Source organism: Heteronotia binoei, chromosome 2 (assembly GCF_032191835.1).
Source record: "Heteronotia binoei isolate CCM8104 ecotype False Entrance Well chromosome 2, APGP_CSIRO_Hbin_v1, whole genome shotgun sequence".
Taxonomy (NCBI): domain Eukaryota; kingdom Metazoa; phylum Chordata; class Lepidosauria; order Squamata; family Gekkonidae; genus Heteronotia; species Heteronotia binoei.
In genome coordinates, this window is record NC_083224.1 from 187,340,152 (window position 1) to 187,356,509 (window position 16,358).

The 16,358-nt window shown below is 47.1% G+C and overlaps 1 protein-coding gene across 3 annotated transcripts in view; it reads left to right on the forward strand.

Annotated features, from left to right (window-relative positions):
• Positions 1–11,891, forward strand: part of KCNN1 (potassium calcium-activated channel subfamily N member 1) — a 151,186-nt gene extending 139,295 nt beyond the window's left edge. For 2 of the 3 annotated variants that reach the window (XM_060232677.1, XM_060232678.1), the window contains exons 6-9: positions 1,269–1,379; positions 2,779–2,906; positions 8,775–8,844; positions 11,365–11,891. In XM_060232677.1, the coding sequence (XP_060088660.1) occupies positions 1,269–1,379; positions 2,779–2,906; positions 8,775–8,844; positions 11,365–11,637 (582 nt within the window). In that variant the 3' untranslated portion in view covers positions 11,638–11,891. The remainder of the gene's footprint in view (positions 1–1,268; positions 1,380–2,778; positions 2,907–8,774; positions 8,845–11,364) is intronic. The other variant, XR_009555084.1, reaches the window with a different exon arrangement.
• The last annotated feature ends 4,467 nt before the right edge of the window (positions 11,892–16,358 follow it).

Genomic DNA, 16,358 nt, shown 5'->3' on the forward strand with positions numbered 1-16,358 from the left:
CCCATTCCTCGTAGGGCTCAGGGTAGAGTACAGCATATGATAAAACAATGAAATACAATAAAAACGTTTCACAAACGGACAACTCAACAACACTCAGAAAAGAAACCATAATCACACATCGCCCAACCTGGCCATCATGATATCCCACAGAGATGGCAGATATTATTCTGTTTTACAGCACAGGCGACACTGCTGGCAGGGGAGGCCAACCAGATCGCGAATAGACACCCGCAGTCTTAACTAAAAGCCTGGCGGAACAGCTCCGTTTTACAGACCCTATGGAAGGCTAATAAGCCAGGTAGGGCCTGGATCTCTGTAGGGAGCTGATTCCACCAGGTTGGGGCCAGGACTGAAAAAGCCCTGGCCCTAGTTGAGGTAAGGTGGGCGTCTCTTGGGCTGGTGTTCGGCCTCCCAACAGATGTTGGGAGGCTGAACGTAACAACCTATATATGGGAGGAGATGGTCCCGCAGGTATGTTGGTCCCAGGCCATGTAAGGCTTTAAATGTTAAAACTAAAACCCTGAAGTGGATCCGGTACTCGATGGGCAGCCAGTGCAGACTGCGGAGCACTCGCCGAATGCCCACCCGTAAAGGTGGTGCAGTCAGCAGGCGAGCCGCCGCATTCTGCACCCGCTGCAGTTTCCAGATCGGTCTCAAAGGTAAGCCAGTGTGCAGCGAGAAGTGACCATTGCATGGATCACTGTAGCCAGGTCCTAGGGGGGATAGAAGTGGTGCTAGCTGCCTGATCTGCCGAAGATAACAAAAGGCAGAGCTGGCAACCATCGTGATCCGGGCCTCCACGGAAAGGGAGGCATCCAAGGTCACTCCCAAGCTCTTCACCTGTTGGGCTGGACTTACCTGCCTCACTGGGTTGTGGTGGTGATAAAACAGAGAGGCAGCTGTGTACACTCCCCTTCAATCCTTGGAGGAAGGCTAGGGTAGAAATGTAAAGACATATCCAGGGCTTTATCTCTGTAGCAGGAACTCCTTTGCATATTAGGCCACACCCCTCTGATGTAGCCAATCCTCCAAGAGCCTACAGGGCTCTTAGTACAGGGTCTACAGTAAGCTCTTGGACGATAGACTACATCAGGGGTGTGTGGCTTAATATGCAAAGGAGTTCCTGCTACAAAAAAAGCCCTGGATATATCCCTCTAGACTATGCTCCATAAGACTAGCAGAAATTCAGTAGGTCTGACTTTTCCATCCCAGCCTCAGTGCTGGGGAGAAAGCTGTCTCACAATCACCCCCTCTTCTCTGTGTCCTAGGGTGCGGGGTGCACAGCCCTGGTGGTTGCTGTCGTTGCACGGAAGCTGGAACTCACCAAAGCTGAAAAGCATGTCCACAATTTCATGATGGATACGCAATTATCTAAGCGGGTAAGAAGTATCTCCTTGGCATTTGCCAATCTGCAGTCCCTTGGTCTTGGTTGGCACCGAACATTTCCCTAGCCTACAGCAGCAAAAGGATTGTCATTGTTGAGTTTTGTACTCAATTCCTCTTTAGCCATGAGCATTTCTGAATTAACTATGTGTCTGATCGAGACAACAAAATATGGTCGTGGAAGAGGGGAGCTGCTTGTGAAACCGGCAACAGGACAAACAGCAAGACTCTGCTGCCAAAAAGGGGAGGGAAGGCTCAAGACCCATCCTATTGCCACTGTCAAGTCAGCAGATTCAATAACGAGTCGTTGTTGATACAAAGAAACTACTTTATTGATACTGATACTTGAGGCTAGGCCAGCATTGAAAGACTAAAGAATAACCTGTAAATGCATTGCATATATGGGACACTTCAAAGGGATTCCTAAGGGGGGAGGATTATGCAGGGCACATTCACACATTGATGTTACCAGTTCGTTCTCAGGCTTGCGTGGCCTGGATCGTAGCAGGCTCCTGACTCCCTTCTGAGAGCCAGGCTTGAGAAGGCACAGATAAGACTTTCACATCTTTCCATTTCAAAGCAAGGACACTCACTACAGGAAGGGAGGGGTAGGGAAGGTACGAGCTAGCAGCAATTGAATATACTTTGGTTCTACCCAGAATGCTCTCTGACTGAGCCAGAGTTACATACAGACTTGACAGCCACCCTGTGCCCCACAGCTGATTCTGGGGGGCACTAACCATTTTTAAGGCAAGTCTCGGACACCTTAAGCTATGCATGACCTTCAGCCCTGCCCGAAATTTGGATATCAAGAGTGGAACCGTGGAGGATTCCTAATGCATCTGGTTCCCCTTTGGAAATACGACCAGATAATCTGGAGTTTGCAGGCCTTTTTCCTTCACATATTAGGCCACACACCCCTGACGTAGCCCATCCTTCAAGAGCTTACGGGGCTCTTCTTACAGAGCCTGCTGTAAGCTCTTGGAGGATCAGCTACATCAGGGGTGTGAGTTTGCAATGTAAAGTTAAAATCCTTCAGGTTGGACCTAGGAATCCTCTGGAATTACAGCTCATTTCCAGACTACAGAAATCAGTTCCCATGGGAAAAATGGCTGCTTTGGAAGGTGGGCTCAATGGCATTACACCCCACTGCGGTCCCTGACCTCCCGCACCTCCACCGCCAAATCTCCAGGAGCTTCCGAACCTGGATCTGACAACCCGACTCCCACCCGTTGCCAGCGGCTAATGGGGACCTGGCAACCCCCAGTGAGAAGAATTTTGGAAGCATCCCAAGTCCTTCTGACCAGTTTTAGGTTTGTTCCAAGGGGGTCTGTCTTATTTTTGTATTCAGTGGACTCCTGTCTTGTTTCTTCTTTCCTGCCCCAAATCTCACAGGTCAAAAATGCTGCCGCCAACGTACTCAGGGAAACCTGGCTGATATACAAGCACACCAAGCTGGTGAAGAAGATTGATCACGCCAAGGTGCGGAAACACCAGCGTAAGTTCCTCCAAGCCATCCATCAGTAAGTCCTACACGTTTACCTGCTTCATATCCTGGTGCCTGCTGCTCTCCCCACCCCATCCCGGCCTCTGTCCCCAGCTCCATCTTCCCTCGGTCAAGGGCCCTTTCCAGAACTAGGCAACCCACCCCATTAGACACCCTCAGTTCGATGGTTGTAAAGTCCACTTCTTGCAGTCAGGGAAATTGGTTGTATGAATCCACTGTATGGGGGGGCGGGGAATATGTATAGGCACCAAACATTGGTTACACCGAACATTCGTCAAATCGAAGACTGGCCAAGAGAAGGAGGAGTTGATATGAGATTTGGGGTGGGGATAGGCAGATGTTGCTTGGGAGGCAACAGTGGGAGGGCTTCTAGTGTCCTGGCCTCACTGATGGACCTCCTGATGGCACCTGGGGTTTTTGGCCACTGTGTGACAGAGTGTTGGACTGGATGAGCCATTGGCCTGATCCAACATGGCTTCTCTTATGTTCTTCTGTGACACAGAGTGTTGGACTGGATGGGCCATTGGCCTGATCCAACATGGCTTCTCTTATGTTCTTCTGTGACACAGAGTGTTGGACTGGATGGGCCACTGGCCTGATCCAACATAGCTTCTCTTATGTTCTTCTATGACACAGAGTGTTGGACTGGAGGGGCCATTGGCCTGATCCAACATGGCTTCTCTTATGTTCTTATGTGACACAGAGTGTTGGACTGGATGAGCCATTGGCCTGATCCAACATGGCTTCTCTTATGTTCTTCTGTGACACAGAGTGTTGGACTGGATGAGCCATTGGCCTGATCCAACATGGCTTCTATTTTGTTCTTATGGGCCAAGGGAATGGGTTTCTCACATTCAGCTGTGGGAACAGATCTGCCTGCAGGCTTATAGAGGAAGACAGGCAGAATCTGAATTTTCCTGCATTTCTCCCTCCCCTGCTCCTGGAAGCAAGGGGAGACATCACCAGGGCAGGAGAAAAAGGGATCAGGTCAATGTATTGTCCACCAAAAAACAAACTCTAAAGGTAGCGAGTGATCCTTTGTCACAACACAGCCATGGATTCTCCAATCCAATCGGTGATTTTAAAATTTATTTTTGCCTTGGAAGCAAATGAAGTTGAATATCTTCCGCGGGGGGGTGGGGATGAGCCAAGGGCACAATCTGCCATTCTACAACTGACCCTCTAGACCCCACAGGATCGATTCTGCTCATCACTCTCTGAATCTGCCAGTATCATTGGAGAGAGGAAAGGTCTCACAGTCAGAGGAAGTGGTGTCAGTCTAGATCAACCTTCTGAGATAGGCATATTTTCCAGGAAGGGCATGATACAAACTGGGTGCAAAGAGGAAGAATGGACTCCCCCCCCTGCACCCCAGTGTTAAACCACATGAATAAGATGTCCCAGGGCTGCAAGGTGGCGAGGGAAGAGGTTGGTACCTCCCAAGACATTCTCCCAGCCTTTTCTCTGAATTTTCAGAATTCCTTTTACAAAAGAATGAAGGCTGAAAATCAGGGCTTTTTGTTGTAGCAGGAGCTCCTTTGCATATTAGGCCACACCCCTCAGGTATAGCCAATCCTCCAAGAGCTTACAGGGCTTTTCATACAGGGCTTATCGTAAGCTCCAGAGGGATTGGCTTTATCAGGGGGCGTGGCTAAATATGCAACGGAGTTCCTGCTACACAAAAAAGCCCTGCTGAAAATCACATGTGCAGTTTCAGTGGCACTAATAGTCACTCCAAAATGACTGTGTCAGTTGGCCATTTACAACCAATGGTCTTCTTGCTTTCAAGTGTCACCACGCCCCTCTTCCGCTGATATGGGAGAAGAGCCACCCTCACCTGTTTTCCCAACTGGTAGTCAAATCCTCCCTGCAGCCAGACCCCCAGACGCTACCCCAAAAGGGACCCTTCTGGCCTGCCGCCATCTTCGTCACCATCCCCTCCTCTCTTTAGCAGCTTCATCGCTACCTCTCAAGATGTCTTCTTTTTTTGTAACAATGTGTTGTGGGGGCACGCTCGCACGGTGCCCTGAAACTAACATTGGGACACCGTCTCATCATAGGACGTTGCCTTTCACTGGAAAGAAAGGATATCCCCATCAGAAAGGCCTCTGTTGAGGTGATTTTGAGCAATGCAAACTGATAACGGCGAGGGAATGAATGTATAGTTATGACATTCAAGTTTTTGCTAATGATGTTTTATTGATCTGGTAGAATATGATAGAAACGGTAGCCCTCCACTCTTCCGAGTCACCTTCAACATTTAACACTCCTGTTTTAAAAACTATCTCGCTTCCCCTTTCTTCCTTGTCCCCATAATATCCCTCTCTGTAATGTCATAAATACCCTTTCCCCACGATGTTGTCCTGTGCCACTTCCAAGAAATGTTTGCTGCCTTTAACAAAACCATCCTAAAACAATTTTGTATTCAGATGAAACAATGTTGCCTTTTTGCACTGAGTTGTTACATCCCTCCCTCCCTAGCACACCCCTAGGGCCACCCTACCGTGTCCGAGTTTGGACCTCATGGATCCTTAGGTCACATCTAGAAGTGTGTGGATGCATGCAGGTCACCCCATTCTTTCCTCCAGCGAGGTCCACGTGTCCCCCCACGATTTCACACCAGCTTTTTGCTGCTCTTGGATTGTGGCCAGCCTTTGGCCAGGGCCCGCAAGTTTCTGCATGATGATGGGGAAAAGGCACCCGGGGGGGTGGTATAAATGGGGAAGGCCGGTTTGGTGTCTGTCTCTGGCTGCTTGTGTGTGTGTCCCCACCCCACCCCCAGTTGTGTTATTTAAACCTCTGTTGTTTTGTCTCTGTTTTGCCCCCCCATCCTTGCAGAGCTCAGAAGTAAGTTAATCTTTGTCTCACAGCTGCCTATGTCTCGAATGTGAGCACTCTCTCTCTGCATGGTTTCCATTTGGGGTTTTGATTTGGACATTCTGGAAGGTTAACGCAGAGCCCGTTGAGACCTGCACCCCTCTTGCACCGTCCTTGCCTTTCCCCGCTAACACAGTCGCCCACATTTCTAGCTTGCTTGCCATGGAAGCTGGCAAAAGACACCCATCTGTCATTGTTTTTGTCAAACCTCTCCCCCCACCCACCCAAATTTCATGATGTTTGAAATTTGGAGACATCGGCGTTCCAAGTGTTTCAGTTGTGTGGCATGTCAGTCGACTGGTGCAAACTCTGTGTTTCCAGCGCATCTTGGCACAAGTTTCCTCTGCCCGCAGCACAACGTTGCTCGGAACAGATGCCCAGCAACATGGCTTTCTGGGGGACATCCCCATCCATGAGTGGGAATGCCATTTTTCCATCACAAAGTGCGTGACTCACATGTACACATGCACACACACAGCTGTTCCATCAAACTCTGGGCTTTTCGGCATTATCGTTTTCCACATTTGTAAGTTCCTGTTTCTTCAGGGGAGGGTCTGCTCTGCATGTGTTTTGCTCCTTCTAGCAGTCAATATCACACAGGTTTATGTTCAGCATAAAACCCAGCAGATTTAAACTGCAGGGTTTTACGCAGGACATAAGCCTGTGTAATATTGAATTGGCCACTAGAGGGAGCCAAACACATGTTGAATAGAACCCCCCCCCCTCCAATAAAACAGTAATTTACAAGCAAGGAAAATGCCAGTGCAGAAAAGTTCAATGCCTCCTTGTTCCAGTTTAATGCTGCATTCTCGATCTTAGCCTGGCAGAGTTGCCCTGTTAATCTGATGCTGACAACCGGATGGTTCCTTTTTCTTAGGACCAACCAAATTATCACCAAATAGTACACACACTCTGCTTCTGGAGAGGGAGACAACTCTAACCACTGGGTGACAAATAATACCCAGTTTCAGCTCTATTGACTTTTCATCAAACGATCCACCTAAAATTGACCTCCCGTTGTGGTTTAACAGAGGGATTGATGTGTTTTCCTTCTCTACAACGCCTTCCAAAGGTCCTCAAAGGGAGACCAGCCTCTGTTTCTAGTTTCTCCATTCCAGTGACCTTTGGTACATCTTGAACTTTGCTTTGCACCCAGCATTGCATAATCAAATTCAGGGCTTTTTTTGGTAGCAGGAACTCCCTTTGCCTATTAGGCCACACCCCCCTCACGTAGCCAATCTTCCAAGAGCTTACAGAAGGCCCTGTAATAAAAGACTTGCAAGCAGTTAGAGGATTGGCTACATCAGGGGATGTGCCCTAATATGAAAAGTTCCTGTTACAAATAGCCCTGACCGAATGAAGTCATCCACATTTCCTAGTTTCCATTTCAAGAAGACTATAAACTTCTTGGGACTTTTCCATCATCCCTTTCCCTTTGGGGGGCTCAACATCTAGACTGGTGAAGGGGGAACTCCAGAGCTTGGCAATAATTTTGATGGACCCAAGCAAACAGATAGCCCAGGACTACCGGGTCGGTGGAGCAGCAGAGAATTACTCTGTAAATAGGGTCACCAACCTCCAGGCAGGACCTGGAAATCTCCCCAAATTACAACTAATATCCCAGAATCAGGGCTTTTTTTGTAGCGGGAACTCCTTTGCCTATTAGGCCACACACCCATGATGTAGCCGATCCTCCAAGAGCTTATAGGACTCTTAGTACAGGGCCTACAAGGTGCTGGTTATCACCTTTAAAGCCCTATATGGCTGAGGACCTGCCTACCTCAGGGACCGCCTCTCTCCATACGTTCCCCAGAGAGCACTGAGATCCAGCTCACAAAATCTTTTGGAAATCCCTGGGCCTAAGGAGGCCAAACTTAAAACAACCAGGGAGCAGGCCTTCTCTATAAAAGCGCCCCAATGGTGGAATCAGCTGCCGGAAGAGTTGCGGGCCCTACGGGATCTCAACCAGTTCCGTAGGGCCTGCAAAACTGCCCTCTTCCAAGAAGCCTTTAAGATGTAACCAGAATGAATATTACGCTGCCTGGATAAACAGAGACTGTAGCACCACTGTATTGTTTTAGCTTATTCTTAAAATTAATTTATACTTTGTATTTATATTGTTGATTGATTTTATCTGTTATTGTCGTACCATGATATTGTATCCTGCTCTGTAAGCCGCCCTGAGCCTGCCTCGGTGGGGAGGGCGGGGTGTAAATGAAAACTTATTATTATTAAACTTATTATTATTACTGTAAGCTCCAGGAGCATTGGCTACATCAGGGGGTGTGGCCTAATATGCAAAGGAGTTCTTGCTAAAAAGAGGGGGCCTGCCCATAATAATAACTAATCTCCTGATTCTGTTGCATTTCGGCCCTGCTGAACTCCCACCACTTCCTGAGCTCCACCCTCTGCAGGTTCTGCCCTCGAATCTCCAGGAAACCCCCAAGCTGGATTTGGCAACTCTATCTGTAGACTACAACAGCTGCCTAACATTTTTGTCTGGAAATAACTCGCCACTGTTGACCCCATTTTGAAAGGGTTCGGACTCTGTTTTTAGGGGGGGGGGATTTATTAAGCCATTTCTCTGGGTCTCTTCTCACTGTATGAAACTGTAAAAACTGCAAGTTCAAAAAGAGACCTCAGAAGGAAAGAGCAAGCATGGCCATACAGCACTGCACAGATATGAAAATCAACCGGAGTCCCGTAAGCAGGAAAAGGTTTGGTGGGACAAAGAGGCCTGAAATGAAAGAAATGGAGCCCCACCACCACCACCACCAAGCGTAAAGAGCCCCTTTTCCTTCAGGTCTCCTCGCTTGGGCCAATGACGACCTCATTGGCCAGCTGCATGTGTGTGTGCGTATGTGTGTGCGCGTGTGGATCCAGCAAGGTTGGATCTGGAATTTTGTGCATGTCTGTTTGCAACGATGGTGGAATGAGACCTTTCTCTCTTGTCTTGTCAGTTCCTCCCACGGACAGGTCAGCTCTTTTCTCTCCTTTTGCTTTGCAGGTTGAGGAGCGTGAAAATGGAACAGAGAAAGCTTAACGACCAAGCAAACACCCTTGTGGATTTAGCAAAGGTACGCCAGGCATGTTGGAGGCAAGTGCATTTGAATGGTGCAGGATTGCACAAATGGCTGTGCCACATATGAGGGGAAATGCCAAAGGACACTGTAAAAGGGATCCAGGTGTTGGAGCTTTGTAGTTGAAGCAAGCGTGTGGGCTTTCCCACATGTATCATTCTTTTGCTTGTGCACCTGAATGGCATCGTGTTTCTTGAATTTTCTGCTCATGTTTTGCTCCCCCTAGTGGTCATTTTGATATTATATCATAGTATATCCGCCCCGTGGCACAGATGGGTAAAGCTGCAGTACTGCAGTTCAAGCTTTGCTCATGACCTGAGTTCGATCCCACCAGAAGCTGGGTTCAGGTAGCTGGCTCAAGGTTGACTCAGCCTTCCATCCTTCCGAGGTCAGTAAAATGAGTACCCAGCTTGCTGGGGGTAAAATATAGATGACTGGGGAAGGCAATGGCAAACCACCCCATAACAAAAAGTTTGCCAAGAAAATGTCATAATGTTACATGACCCCGTGGGTCGGTAATAACTCGATGCTTGCACAGGGGACTACCTTTACCTTTACCTACCTTTTATATCTGGTTTATTTACATGCACTTTTAAAGTTTTCAGGTTTTCACGGCTGGTAAGATCATTAGGGTTTGTAGAATCTTTCGGGCTCAAGTGCCGTGTTCTACTGGAGAAAGTTTTTCTTCCAGACGTTTCGTTCTCAGCTGCGGAGAACATCCTCAGTGGCGTTGCAGCCGGAGCAGGCGCTCTGACCTTCTTGGCTGCTGTGCATTGAGTGAGTAATGCACAGTAATGAGTGAGTAATTGAGTGAGTAATGCACAGCATTGAGTGAGTAATGCACAGCAGCCAAGAAGGTCGGAGCGCCTGCTCCGGCTGCAACGCCACTGAGGATGTTCTCCGCAGCTGAGAACGAAACGTCTGGAAGAAAAACTTTCTCCAGTAGAACACGGCACTTGAGCCCGAAAGATTCTACAAACCCTAATCACTTTTAAAGTGTTTGTAAATATACCATAGATATAGTGATATACTATCAAAGTGACTGCTAGTGGAAGCAAAACACATGTGGAAAACAGAAAAATGCAATATGTGTACATAGTGAAGAGATAACATGCGGAAAAATCCCTATGAGTCTAATACCTTTGTGGCTTTTATTGAGGCATATCGGGAGTGAGCAGGGGTCATTTTGTAGAAAAATAGGTGGTGGAGCTCATCCAGGGATTGTTATGCAGCTGTAATACTATTCAATGGACAAGGAGGTGGAACTCTCAGAAGGAGGAAGTGGAACTCTCAGAAAGGTTCAGGAGCTGTGCTCCTGTGAGCTCCCACTGAATCGGCGGCCTGGGGATGAGAGTGTTGAACGTAGATCTGGGAGACCCAGTTTAAATCTCCATTGTGCCATGAAAGCAGCAATGCATGGATGAAAGGAACTGATGTAGATGCCCAGGTGCAAAGTTGCTCATAGTTCAAATCTGCATGAATGCTGGAGAGTCCCTAGAAACATATAGAGTGGGAAGGGACCTCCCAGATAAGAGTCCACGCACTTAAGCACAACACCAAACTGGTGGGTGTTGGGTGGCAGTGATTGCAGAGGCCCACCCTGGACATTTGCAGGGCTCCAGAGTTACTAAGACTGCCCTCACTTTTCTTAGGATAACCCTGTCAGTTATGTCACTTTCATCCCACTCATTGGGAGGTACTTTGATACCCACATGCTTTGTTTTAATATATTATTTTTTCTTGTGTGTGTATGTGTTTGTGTGCATGCTCACATGTTTTGGCATAGCGGCCGTAGTTTATTTATGATGGATTTTCTTAAAGATCGTCATTATTTGCCGTAAATCTCTCTTTGAGTAGCCAGGCTTGCCGAAAAGGCAAAGTGTAAATAGATTTGGGGGCTGAATTTGTGGGACAGAGAGGGAGAACGGTGTACAGAAATGGAGAGAAATCAAGATAAGGTTTGTTTTCATCAACCCTCAATGGTTCTTAGATTATGCATTTATTTTATTTTGCAAATTTATAGTCCACCCTTTCACACGATGGGCTCAGGGTGGATTACAACACAATAGAACAGTTAAAATCAAACAATGAAACAGTTAAAAATTAAACAGTTTAAACCAATAAATAAAAATGAACTAAGGCGGCATTGGAGGTATGAACATAATTCACAGATTGAGAGACAAGAATCATAGGTGTCTTAGATGTCAAATATCGACATTCTTCTTTATCTGCTGCCCAAATTTTCACCTCAATTATTCATTCTGCTGGATTGCATTGTAGAATTCAGCAGTTGTCGATCTTGTCACTTTTGGTTTGGAGAAGTGTTGGTTCTCGTTGTTGATGTGGATTTCAGTAGTGATAGCTGAGTGTTTTAGGGCCGGTTCACACATTACGAAGTCCTTGTGGCTGCCACATAATATATGAATCGGCCCTTAATGCTACACGGCAGTTTTCCACATGCAAAATTTCTTTTTTCTTTCCTCCCTCCCTCCCTCCTTCCCTCTTTCCCCTTGGTAGACACAGAACGTCATGTACGACATGGTGTCAGAACTGCAGGAACGCAACGAGGATCTGGAGAAGCGCATCAGTGCACTGGAGGGGAAAATTGACTTGCTCGGTCTCACTCTGCACGCCCTGCCCAGCCTGGTCAGCCAAGCCATACGTCAACAGCAGCGGGCCCTGGCTCGAGCCTGTGGCACCTCCAACAGCTCAGAACGCTCTTCATGGACCCCCACACGGCGGCGGAAATCTCCCTCCACTGCCCCCCACACATCTTCGGACAGTGGGTGACACAGGCAATCCCTGTCAGAGCCTGCTGACTTTTATCTATGGCCATTGTGTGGCTGAATCCCTCTGAGCTTTTTTTCTGGAAAGCCCTGTATAGTTACAACAACCTCCCAGAATTCATTGTGCTAAGGAGGAGTTAGTAAGTTCCCACAGCCATGGGGAAACTCGAGTGGACCATTTCCAATGTCACATTGTACGAGGAATAGATCGTTCTCATTTTCCTCCCCAAGGAATTGCCCCGCCGTTTGCCCCAGAGTTTTGTCCTCCGCTTCAGTTTACTCCTTAATGCTGGATTTTAAGAAGGAGGATCTCTTAAGTCAGGGGTGGCCAAAATTGCTTAATGTAAGAGCCACATAAAATAAACATTAGATGTTTGAGAGCCACAAGACGGAAGGAAGGAAGGAAGGAAGGAAGGAAGGAAGGAAGGAAGGAAGGAAGGAAGGAAGGAAGGAAGGAAGGAAGGAAGGAAGGAAGGAAGGAAGGAAGGAAGGAAGGAAAATGGATGGGGGAGGGAGAGGTAGAACAAAGTAACTTTAACTTTAAATGCATTCTCCAAGCAGCCAGCTGGCATGGCTTGGAGAAGTGATTTAAAGAGAGAAATGCCTTCTCTCAGCCAGCCAATGGGGTGGTGGGGGCTTCAAGAGCCACACAATATGTCTGAAAGAGCCACAGTTTGGCCATCCCTGTCTTAAGTTATTTCCAGAATTGTGCAGATTGCTTCAAGTTTCTGGTCCCCATGTTACCAGTGCCCATTGATCAAGCACTGCAAACAAAAGCAATCGCAGTGTGACCATAGCGATGAGTTTATCAAGACTCTTTCTGTTTGGAGTTTGGCCAAGCCGCATGAGGGCCCCAATGCACCGCTGGGGTGTGGCACAAAAGGAATCTTGATATGGTCACGTAAACTTTCCAGATTGCTTTTTTTTTTTTGCGAGGCTTTATCGATGTGCGTGTGTGCAGAGTCACACCTAGATTGGAGGAACTGAAAGCTCTGGCAAACCGCACAATGCCCAGTGCTCTGCACAACTGCTGGGATTTATTTATTTATTTTTTAAAAAAAGGAGAATGCCACATAGATCAGCTCCACTAGGAGGGAGTAGCAGGGCTGTAATGTTGGGGAGAGGATTTGAATGGGGAGAATTTTGGAAGTATCCCTAATGAAACCAAATCCAGCTTTTTTTCAGAAGCAAGTCCACATTTATATGAATGTCAAAAAGGGGCGGGGGGGGGGAGAACCACCCACCAGAATGCTTTCCTCGGAGATGGCAGTGCAGATGTTACATTGAAACTGGTCCTCGAATTTGGGAGAGCACGGATCCCGTCTCCAGTCAAAGAGGCTTGGGTTAAAGGATGTGGCGGTGTACTTCGATCGTATGAGCTGGAACCTGGGAACCCAATCCACCGGCCGTGGTGCTTTACTCCAGTGCAAAGAGTCTTCCTTAGACTTGCACCAGTGGAAGACTTCTTGCACCAGAGTCAAAGCTCCACCACTAGCAGGAAGGATCTCTGGGATCCAAGCTTTTGTGATTTAGCACAAAACATTTCTTTGAACATGACTTGGGCTTTTAATTTTAATTCCATGGCAGTTCCCCCATTTTCTTTTCTCGCCCTTCAACCTGTTTCATTTTGGCTTCTTCCTTTATCCCACTTTAAAGATTTTTTTTTAAAAAAAAACCTTTCCTGTTTGGAGTTTCCAATCCTGTGGATTTCTGAAAACATTTCCACTCCTTTTCTATCCATCTCCTGTTTCTTGAATTGATAACAAATGGGAGGGGTGCGTGGATGGAACTTGGGGTTATGTCAAATGACCAAAAACGAACAACAACCACCCTCCCCCTCCCCAATATCTGCTATTTTACACTATCCTAGAAAACCATGGGGTATGATCTAGCCAAAGCTAAGCATCTGAAGTAAGGGCAAAACCAAATCAAGGCAGGGGATGGGGGGGGGGGATGCAACATGACACAAAATTGCACTCAGTGAATTGCACCCTCGCTCATGGGAGGGCCCAGAAAAGGGATGAAAATATTTCCCATACTTTCCCCTCTTTGTCAGCCGCTCTTCCTAGCATCACTCCTCCTGCCAGGGCTTTCTTTGTATTAGGAACTCCTTTGCATATTAGGCTATACCCCCCCTGATGTAGCCAATCCTCCAAAGGTTTACAGCAGGCCCTGTAAGATGAGCCCTGGAAGCTCTTGGAGGATTGGCTACCTCAAGTGGGTGTGGCCTAATATGCAAAGGAGTTCCTGCTACAAAAAAAGCCCTACCTCCCACCCAAAGCTCCCTGCTTACTCATACGTTCTGGAAGCAATAGCAATATCACCCATTCGCATCTCCCATTGGCAGTTGTATCAACACCATTTATTTCTGAACAAGTACCTGATTTCTGTTGTTGCAACTTGCAAACGCCATGTCCCCAGTTGAAGCTCTGGCATTTCCAGCTAAAAAGGTCTCCGATGTTAAGAAAGTGCTTTCTCTTCCAGAGACCCTATAAAGTCACTGGATGAAACCAGGCCAGATAGACTAAGGGTCACATTCGGTTCAAAGCAGCCCATAGTTTCACAAGCCATATTATGCAGCTTTTCATTTCCAGTTTTTCCTAAGGAATGTAGCTCAGCGGGAGGGCAGAGCTGTGTGGTAGAGCCCCTACAATCCACAAAGAAGGTCTCCGAATGCATCTAGGGGGACTCAGACAGAAGAATCTATGTTAGGAAAGATCTGAGACCCTGAAGAGCGGCTGCCAATCAGAGGAGACAATACTGCGTTGCACACACCAATGATCTGACGCAGCATAGTTTCGGGTGTTCACATAGCCAATACAATTTGGAGAGGTGCTGATGTCACAGCAATTGGCAGTGCCAATGCAGAGCGACGGAATCCTCTTTTTGTTTTTCCAAACGGGGAGTGGCTAAACTTGCTTGGTGTAAGAGCCACACAGAATAAACATCAGATGCTTGAGAGCTGTAAGACACAGGGCTTTTTTTGTAGCAGGAACTCCTTTGCATATTAGGCCACACACCCCTGATGTAGACAAATCCTCCTGAAGCTTACAGCAGGCTCTGTAAGAAGAGCCATGTAAGCTCTTGGAGGATTGGCTACATCAGAGGGTGTGGCCTAATATGCAAAGGAGTTCCTGCTACAAAAAAGCCTCGGTAAGACATGAACGGAAGGAAGGAAGGAAGGAAGGAAGGAAGGAAGGAAGGAAGGAAGGAAGGAAGATGGGAAAGGGAGGTAGAGGTGGAAATAAGGCAACTTTAACTTTAGATGCGTTCTCCAAGCTGCTGGCTGGCTTGGCGAAGTGTTTTGAAGGGACAAATGCCAAGCAGGCTGATGGGGTGGTGGGGGCTTTGAGAGCCACACAATGTGTGTGTGAAAGAGCCACATGTGTCTCCTGAGCCACAGTAGCCACCCCTGTTCCAAGCAATCAGTTTAACATATTCATGAAACAGATTTCTGAGGGAGAAGGTTAAGTCTGTATATCATCTGCCCCCTGAAATCACTAGGCCTTAAAAGTGGTTCTCTGTGGCTGAATTATGCTTAATGGCTTGGCAGTTGCAATATGTATCCTTTTAAAAAAATGGATCGTGTTGCTGAGGTACTTTTTGGAATAATGGCATCATAACCTGACAAGGTTATAACAAGATCTGAAATATGTCGAGCTGCAAAAAAACCCCATAATTTTTAGGGGAAGTTGCTAAATTTCAGATTCCGGATGAATTTTGGGGGAGTAGCTTTAGAGTGGGAGGTAGCCACAAAAGTCTTCTTTTCCGATGGTGTCACTTGGCCTGAAACCGAAAGAGACTTCTTGATTGGGGGGGGGGGGCTGCCCTGGTCTTCAGTACTTACCGCTAAGGAGATTTGTGTGTACAAAGAAATTTACTAATCACTATGCCTTGGTGGACTGCGACCTCATATAAACATATGGAGCAGAGGTCCATCAGTGGCTATTAGCCACAAGGTATAGATGGAAGTCTCTGTCTGGGGCAAGTGATGCTCTGTATTCTTGGTGCGGGGGGGCAACAGTGGAAGGGCTTCTAGTGTTCTGGCCCCATTGATGGACCTCCTGATGGCACTTGGCTTTTTTGGCCACTGTGTGACACAGAGTGTTGGACTGGATGGGCCATTGGCCTGATCCAACATGGCTTCTCTTATGTTCCTACCTGGTCCCACACACTTTCTCAAAACACTTGGGTGGCACCAGGAAATGTTCTCATGACAGAGCAGTCTACCTGGCAGTATTGCTTTGAAAGGGATGTCTGTTCAGATTTGAACCACTTGCCCACAATTTCAAGCAGCTAATCGCCCATCGATGGATATCTAGGACTGGACCAAAGGTGTAAAACCTCGCATAATATTTTGACGTTTACCTTTGTAGCAAGGAATAGAATTCCATTCAGAATCTGAGCGGTATATCTCGCTAGATATGCCAACCAGGGTGAAATTTCAAAATTCCACATAGGTTAAAAAAAAAAAAAGACCTTTCAAACCCACCCTTACAATTTGGGGAGGGGATCACCAAAACCGCGGCATTATTTTCTTCATTTCAGCTTTTTAAGACAGTACAATTCCACTTTTTATTTTTCCTTCACTTTACAAATTGCGGCTGAATTGTGAGGAAGGTTCAGGATCTGTGGTTGTTGGTTTTTTGTTCCAATTTAAACACACACAAACACGCTCACTAGAGAATGCCATTTGGTTTCCCATTAGGGGGAAAATTAGCAATC